Source organism: Anomaloglossus baeobatrachus, chromosome 8 (assembly GCF_048569485.1).
Source record: "Anomaloglossus baeobatrachus isolate aAnoBae1 chromosome 8, aAnoBae1.hap1, whole genome shotgun sequence".
Taxonomy (NCBI): domain Eukaryota; kingdom Metazoa; phylum Chordata; class Amphibia; order Anura; family Aromobatidae; genus Anomaloglossus; species Anomaloglossus baeobatrachus.
In genome coordinates this window covers 204,477,842-204,498,706 of record NC_134360.1, presented here as the reverse complement: position 1 = coordinate 204,498,706, position 20,865 = coordinate 204,477,842, and the positions used below count along the sequence as shown (strand labels likewise).

The 20,865-nt window shown below is 44.2% G+C and overlaps 1 protein-coding gene across 1 annotated transcript in view; it reads left to right on the top strand.

Moving 5' to 3' along the window:
- Nucleotides 1–223: 223 nt before the first annotated feature.
- LOC142249407 (uncharacterized) overlaps nucleotides 224–20,865 on the top strand; it is a 61,685-nt gene continuing 41,043 nt past the window's right edge. Inside the window, exons 1-5 of the mRNA XM_075321059.1 lie at nucleotides 224–345; nucleotides 434–489; nucleotides 773–829; nucleotides 3,074–3,130; nucleotides 18,038–18,088. Of these exons, the coding sequence (XP_075177174.1) occupies nucleotides 294–345; nucleotides 434–489; nucleotides 773–829; nucleotides 3,074–3,130; nucleotides 18,038–18,088 (273 nt within the window). The 5' untranslated portion in view covers nucleotides 224–293. The remainder of the gene's footprint in view (nucleotides 346–433; nucleotides 490–772; nucleotides 830–3,073; nucleotides 3,131–18,037; nucleotides 18,089–20,865) is intronic.

The window sequence follows — 20,865 nt, the reverse complement described above, 5'->3', positions numbered from 1 at the left end:
TGGTAATAGCAAACTTTGGCACATAGAAAAAGCTAAAGGCTAAAAACAGCATCAGGTTATATTAATGTTTACACTTAAGGCTGGATGTGAAATGTTGGCAAATGTTAAATGTTGCCATAACTATACCAATAAACGTGGTTGAAATAGTTCAAACATCGAAGTTGCCAGTATCTAGGACAGTTTCCAATGTGCGCAGTGCCATGTAGAGTGTTTAGGGATGCCACCAATTTTAGGGCTATAAAAGAAGGACATTGACTGGTGCTATCCATGCCTTGAGCTCTACTATCTGCAGAATGAAGATCATCGTATTCCTGGTCCTGGCCGGTCTCAGCCTCGCTGCTCCCGGTATGTAGATTGTGACATTCTGTTAAATCATAAATTATTCCTATGCATTGTGAGATGATAACTTGTTGTTTTTGCTTTATTTCTGAAGGAGATTCTGATACAAATCCTGATACGAGGTGGCAGTGCTCGTTTAATGGACTAATGGTAAGATTCTTGAAGGGAAAAATGTCACTAAACTCACACTGAAATTCTAACCCAAATCTACAACCATTAATATTAAGTTGTTTTCATTCAGGCATAATTAATTTCTGTAAAATAGAAGTTATACTGTGTACAATATTATTAGTGGTGATTATTATTTTTCCCAGTGGTTCAGTGCTCCTATTATTTCACGTTCTCATAAACATGTCCATTACATATGGTCTTATTTTATCAACATTATCATTCCTACATTGATTGCGCAAATTAATTGTCTCTTCTCAATTAGAAAACTTCAGATTTCATGCAGAAATTTTCGAGATTGGCTTGTGACTATGAAGGCAAAGTAAGTATATGTTATTGTGTCAGTCTTTAATAAAGTAAAAACAACGATATAACTTGTACTTTGAAAGTATGAGAATCAATTAGCAACAAACTCTGTTCTAATATTCTGACCTTAAAATGCTTTAATTTAAGTACAAGAACATTACAATCTACAGAGTCAAAAATACCAGAACCCCCAAATTATAATGGCATTTATTGGAAAACAGATTCAGCATTGCTGATATGGTTATAGATAAAGGCCAGGATCCCTGTGTGAACAGTGCCATTAGAAGCCTGTTCCTATTCTATACTTTTGTTCTGATACACACTTATTATATTTTACATTCTATCTAATATTCTGTAGACAAGTTAGAAGAGAAAGTATGAAGGAAAAACGTCATGCATTCTTGTTGTCAATCATTTATTTCCCTTGTAGTGAATGCTGTAATAATTGCAGAGATTAGTCTACATATAAAGCCTCGATTCCCCTTGCGTTTTGCACAGACGAGTGCAATACGATAAAACATCAGATTGTTCTCACTCTAGTGCAAAACTATGGGGCAGTGTCCATCTGCGATTGATTTCTCATGCCATAGCGGCATGTGGAATGAATCACAGCATGCTGCGTTTGGCAGCAAGTCACAGTTCATGCACCCCCATACAAGTCTATGGGAGCATGTGAATCATCACAATGCACTCACATGTAATCCGATTGCAGTGCAATGTACGCAGAGACAGGCCGGGGAGGAGAAGGAGAAAGCGCTCCCTCCCTCTTCAAGCAGCTCCAGAAAGGAAAAAGACCGCACTCGTCCGCTGTGCCGAAATCCTTTCTATTAGTGTTATGGTGTTAATTTGCAGCCTGGATGGTAGGCCCTCCGCAAGCAGGGCCGGGCCCCAGAGGATGGGTGATGTGACGGGCGTCAGACGAAGGTAGTCCACACAGAGGTTTAGTGCAACTGGTTTTTACTCACTGCTGGTTGGTGGTTTCACCTCCAGGTCCCCTTTGTCCCAGTGCCAGTGTAGTGATCTGCTACCTTCTTCCCCTGCACCTGTCTCTGGTAAATGGGTCCCCATGGCGTAGAGTAACTGGGGGTCCCCGTCCGGTGGTTTGTCCACTTCTGTCTGCCTGACAGTAGCATGAACCCTGTGGGGTTGGAGTCTCTGGTCCTGTCCCCAGTTCTCCCTTTGCTACTGAGTCTTCGGATTCTTAGGGTCAGCGAGGTCCTTGATGGTCCCCTCGCTGTGCAGGTGTTAACAGGTCGGCTTGGAGCTCTTTCCTGTCCTAGGGTCCTGTACCCCGTTGGTGCGTAGTTCCAGGAGTACTCCACCGTACCCCACCGGCAACTACTCTCCTGGGTACCAGGTCACTGTTAACCACGCGTCAGAAAGTCTCCTCATGTCCACCTTCACTCCTCTTCTCTCTGTACTCTACTCTGACTGTAAACAGTCTGCCCCTCCCACCTGGTCAACTAGTGGACTGAACTGGCTCCACCTCTAGGCGGCCATATATTGGTCCGACCCTAGCTTTGTACTATTGTATGGGGGATTGTTGGGGAATATTGGGATTACCTGGAGTTTTTGTGTATTACCGGCACTGGTCTTCCGAGGCTCTAGGAGGTAGGCCCTGCATCCTGATGGGGATGCAGAACCTTGTAGCACCCTGATGGCTTCAGGGGCGCTACATAAACATTTACTAAAAATCAGAATAATTATTTGCTGATTGTGTGAAATCCAATATTTCATTGTGAGCAGGAATAAGGTATAAGCAGCTTGCTCTCTCTAGTATGGAATAATCCATATGGTAATAAAGACATGGATATCATATGGGCAGTCCCCAAAATTTCAGCTGCAACACCCAGCTGACTCATTAGGCACTTTTACTATTGCTGTATTGTTGTCCACTAGCCTTATAGGCTGGGGAAACTTCAAAAGTTAAGATTAAAGGTATCCATAACCTCAGGAGCAGAAACAGACAGAAAAGGGCCCCTGCGCAAAATCAATATATGGGCCCTTTGTAGCCCAGTAACCCATCATAATGCACAATTTCACCTGTTTCTGCGCCCTATAATGTCCCGGACCCCTGTGCGGCTGCACTGCATGCATCAATGGTATGTCCGCCCATGCATAGGCTAAGCTTAAGGTTTCCGTCGGGTGGGAATGCTGTATCTTTTGAATGCATCTTTATATTAATCTTTATATTGATCAGTTGATAATTTAATTTTACTTAGATTTAATTATATACATATTGTCAATTGTCATTTTACAGTTTAAAAACAATATGCAGAACTTTGAAGTTGCTTTCAACAGTTTAAAAGAAGCATTGGTAAGAAATATATAATGATGGTCTGTTGATGAATATTAAGATATGGTGTTCTCACATTAATGAATGTAATGCTTTAAGTACATGTTCATATAAACGAAGGACAATTCAGGGAGTATAGATGTACATATTTAAAACATATAGAAAATATATATAAATCTGCACTAAACTGAGGTTGCTATTATTATTAGACTGAAAAGTGTTTTTTTTATTTATTTTCCTGTAAAATGTATAAAAAATAAAACTTTGACATATAGAATTTCAAAACAATAATTTAGAATAATAACAATACACAATAAAAATTTTATATTTCAAAATTTAACCTCTTCACCTCGGGCGATTTTTCGTTTTGTTTTTTTTTTCTTGCTCCCCTTCTTCCAAGAGCCGTAACTTTTTTATTTTTTTCCGTCACTCTTGCAATATAAGGGCTTATTTTTTTGCGAGACGAGTTGTACTTTTAAATAAACCGATGAGTTTTACGATATAGCGTACTGGAAAATGACCAAAAAATTCCAAGGGCGGAAAATTGCAAAAAAAGTGAGATTGCACAATTGTTTTTGGGATATTTTATTCACCGTGTTCACTGTATGGTAAAACTAATGTGTCAGTGTGATGCCTCAGGTCGGTATGAGTTTGTAGACCCCAAATATGTATAAGTTTACTCTCATCTAAGGGGTTAAAAAATCACAGGTTTATCTAAAGAAAGTGGCACACTTTTTGAGCCATTTCCAAAACCTATAGAATTCTCATTTTTCGGGATCTATGGCTCAGTGATGGCTTATTTTTTGCGTCTTGAGCTGATGTTTTTAGCGGTACCATTTTTGTGCAGATGCTACGTTGTGATCGCCTGTTATTGCATTTTGTGCAAAATTTGCGGCGACCAAAGAATGTAATTTTGGTGTTTGGAATTATTTTGCCGCTACACTGTTTACTGATCAGATTATTTGATTTTATATTTTGATAGATTGGGCATTTCTGAACGCGACAATACCAAATGTGTGTATATTTTTATTTTTTTAACCCTATAATTTTCAAGGGGGCAAATGGGCAGTGATTTGAACTTTTAGGTTTTTTATTTTATTTTAAAACTTTACTAGTCTCCCTAAGAGGATATAAGGATCAGCAGTCTGCTTGCTTGTTCATTTCTGTAGATCACTGCTGCACAGCTCTGATCTGCTGAAATGCTGCTTTCCTCTTACAGTCAGCGCTCTCCTGGCAGTAAGAGGAAGTGAGTTATGATCATCATATGACCCTCTGCTACAATGGCAATTATCGGCTCCTTGTAATCACGTTATGTGACTTCCAATGGCGGTGGGTGAGTGCACACTTACTGTGGCATGCATTTACATCGCACTGTCACATACTGACAGCGCGATCTAAGGGGTTAATAGGCACGGGTGGATCGCGTATTCACCTGCGCCTGAAAACCACGCATGTCAGCTGTTTAAATCTGTTCAAATTAGCTGACGTGCTGGACTCACCGCTGACTCACCGCAGCAGCCAGCGGTGATTACCCTGACATGATCCATGACGTACCCAGTACGTCATGTGTCGTGAAGAGGTTAAATTATTGTTCTACATTATTGTTTTGAAATTCCATATGTCAAAGTATTATTTTTTAGACATTTTACAGGAAAATAAGAAATAAAAAAACACCTCTTTTCAGTCTAATAATAACCTCAGTTTAGCGCAGATTTATATATATATATATATATATATATATATATATATATATATATATACAGTTAGGTCCAGAAATATTTGGACAGTGACACAAGTTTTGTTATTTTAGCTGTTTACAAAAACATGTTCAGAAATACAATTATATATATAATATGATAATATGGGCTGAAAGTGCACACTCCCAGCTGCGATATGAGAGTTTTCACATCCAAATCGGAGAAAGGGTTTAGGAATCATAGCTCTGTAATGCATAGCCTCCTCTTTTTCAAGGGACCAAAAGTAATTGGACAAGGGACTCTAAGGGCTGCAATTAACTCTGAAGGCGTCTCCCTCGTTAACCTGTAATCAATGAAGTAGTTAAAAGGTCTGGGGTTGATTACAGGTGTGTGGTTTTGCATTTGGAAGCTGTTGCTGTGACCAGACAACATGCGGTCTAAGGAACTCTCAATTGAGGTGAAGTAGAACATCCTGAGGCTGAAAAAAAAGAAAAAATCCATCAGAGAGATAGCAGACATGCTTGGAGTAGCAAAATCAACAGTCGGGTACATTCTGAGAAAAAAGGAATTGACTGGTGAGCTTGGGAACTCAAAAAGGCCTGGGCGTCCACGGATGACAACAGTGGTGGATGATCGCCGCATACTTTCTTTGGTGAAGAAGAACCCGTTCACAACATCAACTGAAGTCCAGAACACTCTCAGTGAAGTAGGTGTATCTGTCTCTAAGTCAACAGTAAAGAGAAGACTCCATGAAAGTAAATACAAAGGGTTCACATCTAGATGCAAACCATTCATCAATTCCAAAAATAGACAGGCCAGAGTTAAATTTGCTGAAAAACACCTCATGAAGCCAGCTCAGTTCTGGAAAAGTATTCTATGGACAGATGAGACAAAGATCAACCTGTACCAGAATGATGGGAAGAAAAAAGTTTGGAGAAGAAAGGGAACAGCACATGATCCAAGGCACACCACATCCTCTGTAAAACATGGTGGAGGCAACGTGATGGCATGGGCATGCATGGCTTTCAATGGCACTGGGTCACTTGTGTTTATTGATGACATAACAGCAGACAAGAGTAGCCGGATGAATTCTGAAGTGTACCGGGATATACTTTCAGCCCAGATTCAGCCAAATGCCGCAAAGTTGATTGGACGGCGCTTCATAGTACAGATGGACAATGACCCCAAGCATACAGCCAAAGCTACCCAGGAGTTCATGAGTGCAAAAAAGTGGAACATTCTGCAATGGCCAAGTCAATCACCAGATCTTAACCCAATTGAGCATGCATTTCACTTGCTCAAATCCAGACTTAAGACGGAAAGACCCATAAACAAGCAAGACCTGAAGGCTGCGGCTGTAAAGGCCTGGCAAAGCATTAAGAAGGAGGAAACCCAGCGTTTGGTGATGTCCATGGGTTCCAGACTTAAGGCAGTGATTGCCTCCAAAGGATTCGCAACAAAATATTGAAAATAAAAATATTTTGTTTGGGTTTGGTTTATTTGTCCAATTACTTTTGACCTCCTAAAATGTGGAGTGTTTATAAAGAAATGTGTACAATTCCTACAATTTCTATCAGATATTTTTGTTCAAACCTTCAAATTAAACGTTACAATCTGCACTTGAATTCTGTTGTCGAGATTTCATTTCAAATCCAATGTGGTGGCATGCAGAGCCCAACTCGCGAAAATTGTGTCACTGTCCAAATATTTCTGGACCTAACTGTATACACTATATGTTTTAACCTTACTATTGAGCAAAGTCAGGGTTTTTGCCATGATCTAGCTGTAACTATAGTTGTATTGGGTTAATTGTGCTGGTATCAATCTTTACAGATATATTTTTTAGATATACGTTTCCCCGGAAATAAGCCCTAGCAGGATTTTTTGTCCTTCTTGGAATATTGTTAAAATATAAGCCCTACTCCATAAATAAGCCCCAGTTGCAATTCATCATATTAATAGTATCCTGAAGTATGGCTTGTCGAGTCCTTTCAGAATATGTAACTTTTATTGCTGTACGTTGCCTCAGAAAATTTATAGTCGCACGCCCACTGTTAACATAAAATGAATATTCACCCCTTCCCCCATCCACCCCTCTTTGCCAACAACAGTGATTGGTGTGAATTTTAATTTTGTATTAACAGCCGGCAATTCAATATAAATTTTCAGGGTCTTACAGGAAAATAATGTGGTGACATAGAACATAAGACATCCCCTGAAAATAAGCACTAGCACATCTTTTGGAGCCAAAAATAATATAAGATTCCATCTTATTTTGGGAAAGCATGTTATGTGGCTGGTTTGCTTTCTTACCTAAATTAATACCATAATACCAACATCTTCTTCTGAGCAGCTGAATGGCCGAGAAGTAGTGATGAGCGAGTACTAAAAAGCTCGGGTGCTCGAGGCTCGGGCCGAGCATCCCAAGATACTCGTGTACTCGGCCCGAGCACCGAGCCCAATGTTATCCTATGGGAGACCCGAGTATTTTTATGAAATGACCCCCAGCAGCATGTAGAAACCCTAAAAATGTCACAAAAGTCTCAGAAGAGTGCTCAAATGACATGGCAACAGCATGGGGAAGATCCCTTGAAGCATTTATCACTCTAAAGTAACAGCTGGGAACAATTTTGTCCGCGTTTTACGCCATTTTTACGGACTCACCAGAAAACCTTCCAAAATGACACCAAAATGAATTTTCATGGCGGAAATGTTAAGGGCACATACCCAATAGTGAGATAGAGCTGGTGTATGTTGCTTTTGGAGATTACATGAAAGATTTTACGTGAAAACATTGTGTGGTACTTCGATGTCCCTGAGAAGAGACGTACATGAAGGCCTCTTGAGTCTAATGTGCCCATTTTGAGGAAGTGGGTCTATTGTAGTATAGCCCTTTGGCAGGGCAGCCAAAAATTGGGAGGCTCCACATTGTCCCTGGATAGAGACGTGCATGAGGGCCTGTAAACCTGAAGTGCCCATTGTAAGGAAGTGGGTCTATTGTAGTATAGCCCTTTGGCAGGGCAGCCAAAAATTGGGAGGCTCCACGTTGTCCCTGGATAGAGACGTGCATGAGGGCCTGTAAACCTGAAGTGCCCATTGTAAGGAAGTGGGTCTATTGTAGTATAGTCCTTTGGCAGGGCAGCCAAAAATTGGGAGGCTCCACATTGTCCCTGGATAGAGACGTGCATGAGGGCCTGTAAACCTGAAGTGCCCATTGTAAGGAAGTGGGTCTATTGTAGTATAGCCCTTTGGCAGGGCAGCCAAAAATTGGGAGGCTCCACGTTGTCCCTGGATAGAGACGTGCATGAGGGCCTGTAAACCTGAAGTGCCCATTGTAAGGAAGTGGGTCTATTGTAGTATAGCCCTTTGGCAGGGCAGCCAAAAATTGGGAGGCTCCACATTGTCCCTGGATAGAGACGTGCATGAGGGCCTGTAAACCTGAAGTGCCCATTGTAAAGAAGTGGGTCTATTGTAGTATAGCCCTTTGGCAGGGCAGCCAAAAATTGGGAGGCTCCACGTTGTCCCTGGATAGAGACGTGCATGAGGGCCTGTAAACCTGAAGTGCCCATTGTAAGGAAGTGGGTCTATTGTAGTATAGTCCTTTGGCAGGGCAGCCAAAAATTGGGAGGCTCCACATTGTCCCTGGATAGAGACGTGCATGAGGGCCTGTAAACCTGAAGTGCCCATTGTAAGGAAGTGGGTCTATTGTAGTATAGTCCTTTGGCAGGGCAGCCAAAAATTGGGAGGCTCCACATTGTCCCTGGATAGAGACGTGCATGAGGGCCTGTAAACCTGAAGTGCCCATTGTAAGGAAGTGGGTCTATTGTAGTATAGCCCTTTGGCAGGGCAGCCAAAAATTGGGAAGCTCAACATTGTCCCTGGATAGAGACATGCATGAGCGCCTGTAAACCTGAAGTGCCCATTGTAAGGAAGTGGGTCTATTGTAGTATAGCCCTTTGGCAGGGCAGCCAAAAATTGGGAGGCTCCACATTGTCCCTGGATAGAGACGTGCATGAGGGCCTGTAAACCTGAAGTGCCCATTGTAAAGAAGTGGGTCTATTGTAGTATAGCCCTTTGGCAGGGCAGCCAAAAATTGGGAGGCTCCACGTTGTCCCTGGATAGAGACGTGCATGAGGGCCTGTAAACCTGAAGTGCCCATTGTAAGGAAGTGGGTCTATTGTAGTATAGTCCTTTGGCAGGGCAGCCAAAAATTGGGAGGCTCCACATTGTCCCTGGATAGAGACGTGCATGAGGGCCTGTAAACCTGAAGTGCCCATTGTAAGGAAGTGGGTCTATTGTAGTATAGCCCTTTGGCAGGGCAGCCAAAAATTGGGAGGCTCCACATTGTCCCTGGATAGAGACCTGTTAGGTTCTTAGTGCGTCCGTGCTTGCATTTAAAAACCGCACGTGTGTGCCTGTTGGTGGCAGCGTTCAGGTGCACTTGTGTGCGTTTTGCACAAACTTGGATATAACGCACAAGTCTAGTGAATACACATCAGCACAGCATTGCAAAATGCACAAGGGCGTTGGCAAGGAACAAGGAAGTGGACGTGATGGTGGTGCAGGCAGAGACCAAGGTCGTGTGCAAGCTCTAATTTCGCCACAACAAAGGGCCACATCTACTCGCTCGCACGTCCTGTCCCAAATTCTTGGGGACCGCAGCAGTACACCGCTCTTGAACCAAGACCAGTGTCAACAGGTTGTTAGTTGGATACAAAAGTTCAACAAACCCATCTTACTGGATACCTTATGACTCCAACAACAACTTCAGAATGTGAGAAACTTGAGTCAGTATCAATTTATACATCTTTTCTTTTATTAAATTGTTAATACATACAAAAATATTCCTTGAAAATTTTTTTTTACACAAACAGTTAAAATATTGCACTCAGTATTATAGCAATTAAATCCCAGTCAAAAAACAAGGCCAGTCCATGGGGTCCAAAAATCAAGCTAATTAAGCGTCAATGCACATGGGTAAATACAGGGGAACAGTTATATATATATAGTATGTAACAAGGAAGTTACCGTCTATGTAAAAAGTTTCACAAATCCAACAGGAGATACACAAAATGACCACAGTAAAGTCATTAAAGTTTTATTTACTATAATTTTTGAACTGCTTACATCAGCATTCAAATATCCACAACTCCGGTGGATTTAATAAATATAAAGCGGATCCCTTGATATCCTATTCTCACTGTAATTGCGTCCTGAAAAGCGACCGCCATGCAACCTGTACTCCGCCACTCTATAACTAATGTGGCAAAAGAGTCTCAATATAACCAATGTGACAGATCCTTAGTGCATGCAGTCACCCGTCAGGTCACAACCTCCCCAGGTTTTTTTATAAAGTCATTATAGTGCCCATATGCGTATGACCCACAAGTAGATGAAGTTAAATCAATTTAATATTTACCCATAGTAGAAGTGAACCACCTGGACGGCTCCCCGACACGTGTTTCGCAAACTCGCTTCTTCAAGGGGGCGCCCCCTTGAAGAAGCGAGTTTGCGAAACACGTGTCGGGGAGCCGTCCAGGTGGTTCACTTCTACTATGGGTAAATATTAAATTGATTTAACTTCATCTACTTGTGGGTCATACGCATATGGGCACTATAATGACTTTATAAAAAAACCTGGGGAGGTTGTGACCTGACGGGTGACTGCATGCACTAAGGATCTGTCACATTGGTTATATTGAGACTCTTTTGCCACATTAGTTATAGAGTGGCGGAGTACAGGTTGCATGGCGGTCGCTTTTCAGGACGCAATTACAGTGAGAACAGGATATCAAGGGATCCGCTTTATATTTATTAAATCCACCGGAGTTGTGGATATTTGAATGCTGATGTAAGCAGTTCAAAAATTATAGTAAATAAAACTTAAATGACTTTACTGTGGTCATTTTGTGTATCTCCTGTTGGATTTGTGAAACTTTTTACATAGACGGTAACTTCCTTGTTACATACTATATATATATAACTGTTCCCCTGTATTTACCCATGTGCATTGACGCTTAATTAGCTTGATTTTTGGACCCCATGGACTGGCCTTGTTTTTTGACTGGGATTTAATTGCTATAATACTGAGTGCAATATTTTAACTGTTTGTGTAAAAAACATTTTTCAAGGAATATTTTTGTATGTATTAACAATTTAATAAAAGAAAAGATGTATAAATTGATACTGACTCAAGGTTGTTAGTTGGATAGCGGATAATGCTTCCAGTCAGATTGGCACCACCACAAACACTCTGTCTTCCACACGGTCAAGTGTCAGTAGCCGTGATACTGCACCGCACATTTCAGAACCTGATCCTCCTTCCTACCACCAGGCCGAGTACACGTCCACGGACACTACTGATCCCACACTTGGACACTCGGAAGAGCTGTTCACGTTTCCATTCACACATTCTGGCCTCTCGCCAGCTCCTGTTGAAGTGGGCCATGACGAGATTGTATGTACAGATGCCCAAATATTTGAGCAGCCACGTTCTCACGAAGTTGGCAACGTGTCTCAACAAGGGGTGGACGATGATGAGACACAATTGTCAGGAAGTCAGGAGGAGGAGCAGGGTGCGGAAGAGGAAGACGACGTGGTGGATGATCCAGTAACTGACCCAACTTGGCAGGAGGATATGCAGAGCGAGGACAGCAGTGCACAGGGGGATGGAGGCGTAGCATCCCAACAGGCAGTAAGAAGCAGGGTGGTGACCCCAGGCAGACGTCAGGCAACCGTTCCCTGGAACAACAACATGACACAAGGTGCCTGTACAAATGTTAGGTCTTCCCGAGTCTGGCAGTTTTTTAAGTTGGCTCCAGATGATTCTAAAAAGGCCATTTGCAACACCTGCCATGCTAGCATCAGCAGGGGTACCAAAACTAGCAGCCTGACCACCACCAGCATGATCAGGCACATGTCAGCCAAGCACCCGACTTTGTGGGATGTACAACAGAGTCGAGGAGCAGTGCTTGCTGATGTCACTGCTACGTCTTCGCTTGTTGTGCATGCGAGCCAATCCCCTGTCCATGCTGCCCGCGAACAAGCCTCCTCTGGCCCTGCACCTGCAGTTGCCCACGCAGAAATAACACCATCATCAAGCACGTCCTTGTCCCAGCGCAGCGTTCAGTTATCCATTCAGCAAACCTTTGAACGCAGGCGCAAATACACTGCCTACGCCCCACATGCCACACTTCTAAAAGCTAACATTTCGCGATTGCTTGCGCTGGAAATGTTGCCTTTTAGGCTGGTGGAGACAGAAGCATTCCGCGACCTGATGTCCCACGTTACTCGGTCCCCAGCCGCCACTATTTCTCCCGGTGTGCCGTCCCCGCATTGCATAACCACGTGTCACAAAACATCACACGTGCCCTGAACAACGCTGTTTCAGCCAAAGTCCACCTAACCACAGACACGTGGACAAGTGCTTGTGGGCAAGGCTGCTACATCTCGTTGACGGCACACTGGGTTAATATTGTGGAAGCTGGGACCCAGTCTGAGCGAGGGACAGAACACGTCCTTCCCACACCAAGTTTTGCAGGCCCTACCTCAGTCAGGGTTTCACCCACACTCTACAGCTCCGGAATGTCATGCTCCTCAGCCTCCTCCTCCTCCTGCGCATCCTCATCCACTTTACCCTCCACACCAGTCCCAAGCTGGAAGTGTCGCGGGCGGAGGAGGGGACGCTGCGCTCTCCCACTGCTCGGGTGCGGCTGCCGCTGCTCTACGGCTGCTGCTGCTCGATGGCTCGAGCGATGGCCGGATCCCGGGGACTCGAGCGGCGCTCCTCGCCCGTGAGTGAAAAGGGGTGGTTTGGGTTTTGGGGATATTGTCCGTGACGCCACCCATGGTTGTGGTGATTGTGTGGACACCACCGCTGCTCTGGACAGGGATCCCGGGAGCCTGTGACAGGGAGCAGCTTTGTTGTTATTTCTCCCCTCCGTTGGTGGGGGGGTTGGTTGTCCCGGGGCCCGGTGATGGGGTAGAGATGGATGACAGGCGGGTTGCGGGGCCTGATGAGGTGCAGGGTCGCAGGGGCAGCGCTGTGCCGCACGGAACGGAGGTACTCACTCAGTCCAATGATGATGACACAGTTCACGGTAAAACAAGCGGCTGGATGGACGGGTCCCTCGGACGGCTGCGGTTGTTCCTCCCTGCAGGTTAGTGATGACTGTCTCTCCCTGCACCTAAGTTCAGTGTTGATAGCGATGGGTTCCCACCGGTAACCCGCTCCCCGACCTGGATATGGGCCGGAGGAGCCCCTTTTGCCCACAGGCGCTGGCCCTGGGAGACGGTTGCCCTTGGCGGTGGCGGTGTCTCCCCTTCACGGTTGGACGGTTGCCTTCTATCGGGACTTGGCTGTTTGGAAACCCGGATGTCCCCTTCACTAACGGATTTGGCAAATTCACGGTGACTCCAAGCCTTGCCGGGATCCGAAAGGCCCCTGCCAATGGTGCTGGCTTCTCTTTGTATACCGGTCCGATACCGCCGGGTCACCACCCGTCCACGGTCCTTACGGCAGACTCCAATCGGCCTCCACTGCAGATGGTCACCACATCCTGCCAACCTTGCTGTCCTGTCCGGGCCACACACCCGGACCAACTTCAGGCTCTTTGCTGTCACTTTTCTCCTCTCTACTACTTTCCTCCTTCCACTTCCTTAGCTTAACTCTCACTGCCTGTCTTTTCCCTCCTCCAGGACTGTGAACTCCTTGGTGGGTGGAGACCAACCGCTTGGCTCCACCCCCTGGTGTGGACAACAGCCCCTGGGGAAGGCAACATGGATTTTGTGTTTTGACTATGATGTGCCTGCAGGGAGTGTGGGGTGTGTAAGTGTTGTGCTCTGTGGCCCCTGGCTTGTCCAGGGCGACACAGAAGCACTGCAGCACTGCCTCGGCGAAGCGGCAACAGGCTGTGCTGAAGCTAATCTGCATAGGTGACAAACCCCACAATGCAGAAGAGGTGTGGACAGCTCTGAAACAGCAGGCAGATCACTGGCTCACACCTCTGAACCTAAAGCCAGGAAAGGTTGTGTGTGACAATGGCCGGAACCTGGTGGCGGCTTTGAAGCGAGGCCAGCTGACACATGGTCCATGCGTGGCCCATGTGCTCAACCTCGTGGTTCAGCGGTTTCTAAAGTCATACCCAGAGCTGTCTGATCTGCTGGTAAAAGTTCGACGCCTGTCTGCACATTTTCGAAAGTCACCTACTGCTTCAGCCGGCCTTCCCGGCTTTCAGCGCCATTTGCATCTTCCGGCTCACAGACTGGTGAGTGATGTCCCCACGCATTGGAATTCAACTCTGCACATGTTGGTCAGGATATGTGAGCAGAAGAGGGCAGTTGTTGAGTACCTGCATCACCTAAGCCGTAGGGAAATGGGTCAAACTCCACACATAACACCTGAGGAGTGGAGATGGATGTCCGACCTATGTACCATCCGCCAAAACTTTGAGGACTCCACCAAGATGGTGAGCGGCGATGACGACATTATTAGCGTCACCATACCGCTTCTCTGCCTTCTAAAATGGTCTCTGCTCAAAAACAAACATGATGCATTGCAGGCGGAGCGCGATGAGTTGGAGCAAGAAACAGTAGTGGGTGTGGGTGATAACACACAGCCCAGCCTCGTCTCATCACAACGTGCAGTGGAGGACTATGACGAGGAGGAGGATGAAGACATAGAGCAACTCTCCGGCCAAATTGAGGATATGACATGCAGTCATGTCCTCGGTTCAGCGTGGCTGGCCAGAGGACAGGGTAGATGATGAGGAGGAGGAGGAGGAGGAGAACAGCATGTTCAGTCATCGTGTTGGTCAGGATACTGAAGTGATGGCTGTTAAGAGTCTGGCACACATGGCTGACTTTTTGGTAAGCTGCCTGTCTCGTGACCCTCGCGTTAAGAACATCTTGGCCGACAATCATTACTGGTTGGTAGCACTGTTAGACCCACGCTAAAAGGAGAACTTTATGTCTCTTATTCCCGAGGCGGAGAGGTCAGGCAAAATGCAGCAGTTCCAGAAGGCCATAGTCACGGAAGTAGGCAAAGCATTCCCCTCACAAAGCGCTAGCGGCATAGGTCAGGAATCAGTGGACAACCAAGGCGTACAGCCGAGAGAGGCACAAGTCCAATCCGCCAGAGGTAGGGGAACAGTCTTTAAGATGTGGGACAGTTTTCTCAGTCCCTCACATACCACAGCCCCTGAGGTGCGGGGTAGTGCCACAAGAAATCCTAAGTTTGCCCAGATGCTCAAGGAGTACCTTGCAGCTCAAACAACTGTACTCCGACATTCCTCTGTGCCTTACAATTAATGGGTATCCAAGCTGGACACGTGGCATGAATTGGCTCTCTACGCCTTGGAAGTCCTGGCCTGCCCTGCCGCTAGCGTTTTGTCAGAGCGTGTTTTTAGTGCCGCAGGTGGAATCATTACAGATAAACGCACCCGCCTGTCAGCTGAAAATGCTGACAGGCTGACTCTGATCAAGATGAACAAGGGTTGGATTGGGCCAGACTTCACCACACCACCAGCAAATGACAGCGGAATTTAAAGTTTGTAACGGGAATTTGCCATGTACCTCCACTCACCCATGGTAACACACTTCTGGACTTTGGCTAATCGCTGGACTGCTCCTCCTTCTCCTCATGCGCCATCATGATGACCGTTACAATAGTTAGGCCGTTATTTCAGGTATACCCCCAGTGGTAAATTTTTTCGCCCATTCTTTCAGAATGGGCATTACAACGACAGGAGACCCGCTCCTTTGCAATGGGAACAATGTTTTGAGGCCCTCAAGCACATCTCTATCCAGGGACAATGTGGAGCCTCCAAATTTTTGGCTGCCCTGCCTAAGGGCTATACTACAATAGACCCACTTCCTTACAATGGGCACTTCAGGTTTACAGGCCATCATGCACGTCTCTATCCAGGGACAATATGGAGCCTGACGCTGCCACCGACTGCCACACACGTGCGTTTTTTAAATGCAAGCACGGACGCACTAAGAACCTAACAGGTTTTTAGGAGCGACAATTACTGAGAAGTCTGACACTATCAGACACTGCTGACTGACGTGTACTATACACTAGACTTGTGCGTTATATAATAGTTTGTGCAAAACGTGCACCTGTACGCTGCCACCGACAGGCACACACGTGCGGTTTTTAAATGCAAGCACGGACGCACTAAGAACCTAACAGGTATTTAGGAGCGACAATTACTGAGAAGTCTGACACTATCAGACACTGCTGACTGACGTGTATTATACACTAGACTTGTGCGTTATATAATAGTTTGTGCAAAACGTGCACCTGTACGCTGCCACCGACAGGCACACACGTGCGGTTTTTAAATGCAAGCACGGACGCACTAAGAACCTAACAGGTTTTTAGGAGCGACACTTACTGAGAAGTCTGACACTATCAGGACTGTTTTAGACTGTGTACACCAGCCCCAGATATGATGAAGGCTGGTATACGGTCACCACTAGGAATGGCTATATACCCTGCCTGCCTGCCTGCCTGTATACTGCTACAATAGTCCTGACAAGGACTCTTCTGGTCACTAGCCTGTATTCCGACCTGGCTATACCCTGCCTGTATACAGCAACAATAGTCCTGAGAAGGACTCTGCTACTGTACTCCGACCTGGCTATACCCTGCCTGCCTGTATACAACTATAATATTCCTGAGAAGGACTTCTGGTCACACTGTTTGCAGCCCTGCTGCGGAAATAACTATAAAGGGCTGCAAACCTTTCCCTAAAGCAAGAACACTCTCCCTGCACTGACTGTCTGGATGGCTGTGTGCAGAGCACAGCGCGCCCGCCGGTATAAAGGCTCGGTCACGCTGTGCAGGCTGGCCAATCACTGCAATTCCACAACTAACAGGGCTGTGGCATTGCAGTGGTCTGCCAGCCAATCCCTGCATGAGGGCTGGCTCTCAAAAGAGCGCCAACATGCAGGGATGAAGACCACGAGTACAGCACGAGTATCGCGAGATTACTCGGTCCCCGCTGAGTAGCCCGAGTACAGTGATACTCGTGCGAGTACCGAGTAGTAACAAGCATACTCGCTCATCACTACCGAGAAGCGTCATGGATGGAATAAATACTGTAACTGGACGAGCTTTGGGTTCAGCCACCCCTTTGTTTGGATCTGTGGGAAACTGTTTAGCGGGTGCAATAATAACTTCTAGTATATCTCTACTAGAGTATCATACCTGTATGCTAATTTTAAAGGGATCCTGTTTCTTGATTCATGCTTTCCAAACTATGGGCAGCATGGATCAGAGTCAGGCTGCAGAATGCATCCAGGGATGTGGTTCTCTGAAATGCTGCGGCGTTGGACATAAAACACAATTTGAAAAGCCAACCGTGAGCTAAAAGGAGAGCTCTGACTAGCCTGCCTCCGCCCCGATCCGGATTCTCCTTGCACCACTAAATACACAATGTCAAAGTCACCAAAAACTCATTGTGATAACGCAGCCCAACATATCACCTATGCAGTAATTGGATCCTGATTGTTACTGACAAAGCCTTGAGATCTTCAAGTATCTTACTGTGTATGTGCAGACGTCATCTTTTCCACTTGGGCAAATCCGTCAAATTTTTCAACCAAAAGACTCTTTAGGAAACTCTGATGTTGTTTTCTAAAGTGTCTTTTGTGTGTTCTTTTTGTTTCCTGAACATTTTCCCATGGTTTTGTCCACTACCGGTTTTTCGGAGGGCTTTCCCATGTTTTTTTTTTTATGTCTTCTTTACTGTCGCTTTCCAGTTATTTTTATTGTCCACTCCATTATATAATAATGATTTTTTTAAGCATCAATTAAGACAAAAGACAAAAAGCTTCCAACGGCATCTGGGCATCTTGGGGTGGATTTTTATTTTAACCTTTTGCTTTGATTTGTATTTTTTAAAAAAAAAAAGAACATAGAAGAATGGACATGTTATTAATTTCAGCTGCTTGACATTTTTAGAAACCTAAAGTAGGTAGAAGACTTTCAAAAGCCTGAACATGTGCACAGCAAGTCGTTTTTACATAGTAATGCTGGTAATATATAAGATAGTATGTTCATTGTTTTGAGCATTTTGTGATGGGAAACCGCCTGAAAAACCCACCTATCTGTAAAAGAAACTCTTGTGGTATAGGAAAAAATAATGTAATTACAGTAAATTTATATTATTTACATTAAAAGCCTGAACTTCACTTTATATTTTTTCTTCTGATTCCTTAATAGGGACAGTATGGATGTAACCTTGATGAAATACTTGGCACAAAAGCAACACTTGTAAGATAATATCGATAACATATTAAAATGAAAGAGGATCATGTGCTTATTTTATATTATGTCCTACAGGGGAGCATCTAAGGAAGGTTCCATTTTAGATCTTGGTTTAGTATAAATAAAAAAAGAATGGAAAAATAAATCTGCCTGGAGAAATAATATAATTAGCAAGGAATTAAAGGTTATTTCCAAGTGTTTTGCTGGGATCAGTTAGGACCAAAGTGTATGAGATAGGAAAAGAGGATCAAATTGAATCTTCAATTTTTGCAATTCTTAAACCAATAAATGGAGAGAGCATTGCATGTACAGCCACCTACAGTGCTGGCCAAAAGTATTGGCACCCCTGCAATTCTGTCAGAGAATGCTCAGTTTCTTCCTGAAAATGATTGCAATCACAAATTCTTTGGTATTATTATCTTCATTTAATTTGTCTTCAATGAAAAAAAAAAAAAAATGTCATTAAGCCAAATTGGATATAATTCCACACCAAACATAAAAAAGGGGTGAACAAAAGTATTGGCACTGTTTGAAAAATCATGTGATGCTTCTGTAATTTGTGTAATTAACAGCCCCTGTAACTTACCTGTGGCACCTAACAGGTGTTGGCAATAACTAAATCACACTTGCAGCCAGTTGACATGGATTAAAATTGACTCAACCTCTGTCCTGTGTCCTTGTGTGTACCACATTGAGCATGGAAAAAAGAAAGAAGACCAAAGAACTGTCTGAGGACTTGAGAATCCAAATTGTGAGGAAGCATGAGCAATCTCAAGGCTACAAGTCCATCTCCAAAGACCTGAAAGTTCCAGTGTCTACGGTGCGCAGTGTCATCAAGAAGTTTAAAGCCCATGGCACTGTGGCTAACCTCCCTAGATGTGGAAGGAAAAGAAAAATTGACAAGAGATTTCAATGCAATATTGTGATAAAGAACCTCGACTAACATCCAAACAAGTTCAAGCTGCCCTGCAGTCAGAGGGTACAACAGTGTCAACCCGTACTATCCGTCGGCGTCTGAATGAAAAGGAACTGTATGGTAGGATACCCAGGAAGACCCCACTTCTTACCCCGAAACATAAAAAAGCCAGGCTGGAGTTTGCCAAAACTTACCTGAGAAAGCCTAATACATTTTGGAAGAATGTTCTCTGGTCAGATGAGACAAAAGTAGAGCTTTTTGGGAAAACCAATCAACATAGTGTTTACAGGAAAAAAAAAAGAGGCATTCAAAGAAAAGAACACGGTCCCTACAGTCAAACATGGCGGAGGTTCCCTGATATTTTGGGGTTGCTATGCTGCCTCTGGCACTGAACTGCTTAACCGTGTGCATGGCATTATGAAGTCTGAGGACTACCAACAAATTTTGCAGCAAAATGTAGGGCCCAGTGTGAGAAAGCTGGGTCTCCCTCAGAGGTCATGGGTCTTTCAGGAGGACAATGACCCAAAACACACTTCAAAAAGCACTAGAAAATGGTTTGACAGAAAGCACGTGGAGACTACTAAAGTGGCCAGCAATGAGTCCAGACCTGAATCCCATAGAACACCTGTGGAGAGATCTCAAAATGGCAGTTTGGAGAAGGCACCCTCCAAATCTCAGGGACCTGGAGCAGTTTGCCAAAGAAGAATGGTCTAAAATTCCAGCAGAGCATTGTAAGAAACTCATTGATGGTTACCGGAAGTGATTGCTCGCAGTTATTTTGGCTAAAGGTTGTGCAACCAAGTATTAGGCTAAGTGTACCAATACTTTTGTCTGCCCCATTTTTGGAGTTTTGTGTGAAATGATCAATGATTTGATTTTTGTTTCATTCTCTTTTGTGTTTTTTCATTGCAAGCAAATTAAATGAAGATAATAATACCAAAGAATTTGTGATTGCAATCATTTTCAAGAAGAAACGGAGTATTCTCTCACAGAATTGCTGGGGTGCCAATACTTTTGGCCAGTACAATGGGACCCCATTCTCAAGAAAGAAACTTGCCTGAACCACGGTCGCCATATCTATAAAGTGTAGCAACTTCTGATGATAAACCATAAATATCCTAAATGGGAGATCCAGGACCCATCTAATACCTTCCCACCACACTAACAGAATATTGCAGTTCTCCTGCTATTCCTGCAATCTACTGTATTATTAGAAAGGTATTCAAATGTATACAAAAGTCCCTGCATGGACAACAGAGACTAAAGGGGCTATACCATGCTAGTACATAATAAGTAATAGACCATTGTTTGAAAACAGTATATAAATTTTATTGTACAAAAATGCAACACTAATTTTATAAAACAGTGAGTCAGTCGGTCTCCTGAAGCAGTTACGGAAACATGTGTCGGGACCGGTCCCACACCTTGGATGGCAGTCTTTCCCTTCCAGCCCTTCTTTATTAATATACAGGTAGGCTCCTCTGATTTTAATTACCACCAATGTATTAGGGGTTCATATATTTTTTCCTATGTATTTATATCTACATTGGTGGCTATTTTTAACACTTGGCCTCCTGTCTGACTTCTGGCTATGGTAGGGGTCAGTCTCCCGTCCTCCTTGTGGGATTTTCCTCCTCCAGTTACCTCTCTTTCTGTGTTTTTACATTTAACATTGATATAATTATTTACTGTGATATTCTCACTGTTTTATAAAATTAGTGTTGCATTTTTGTACAATAAAATTGATATACTTTTTTACAAACAGTAGTCTCTTACTTATTATGTATTAGCAGAGTATAGCCCCTTTAGTCTCTGTTGTCCATTTCATTATGTATTGGGGTACATGCATCTCATCACCATCATGAGG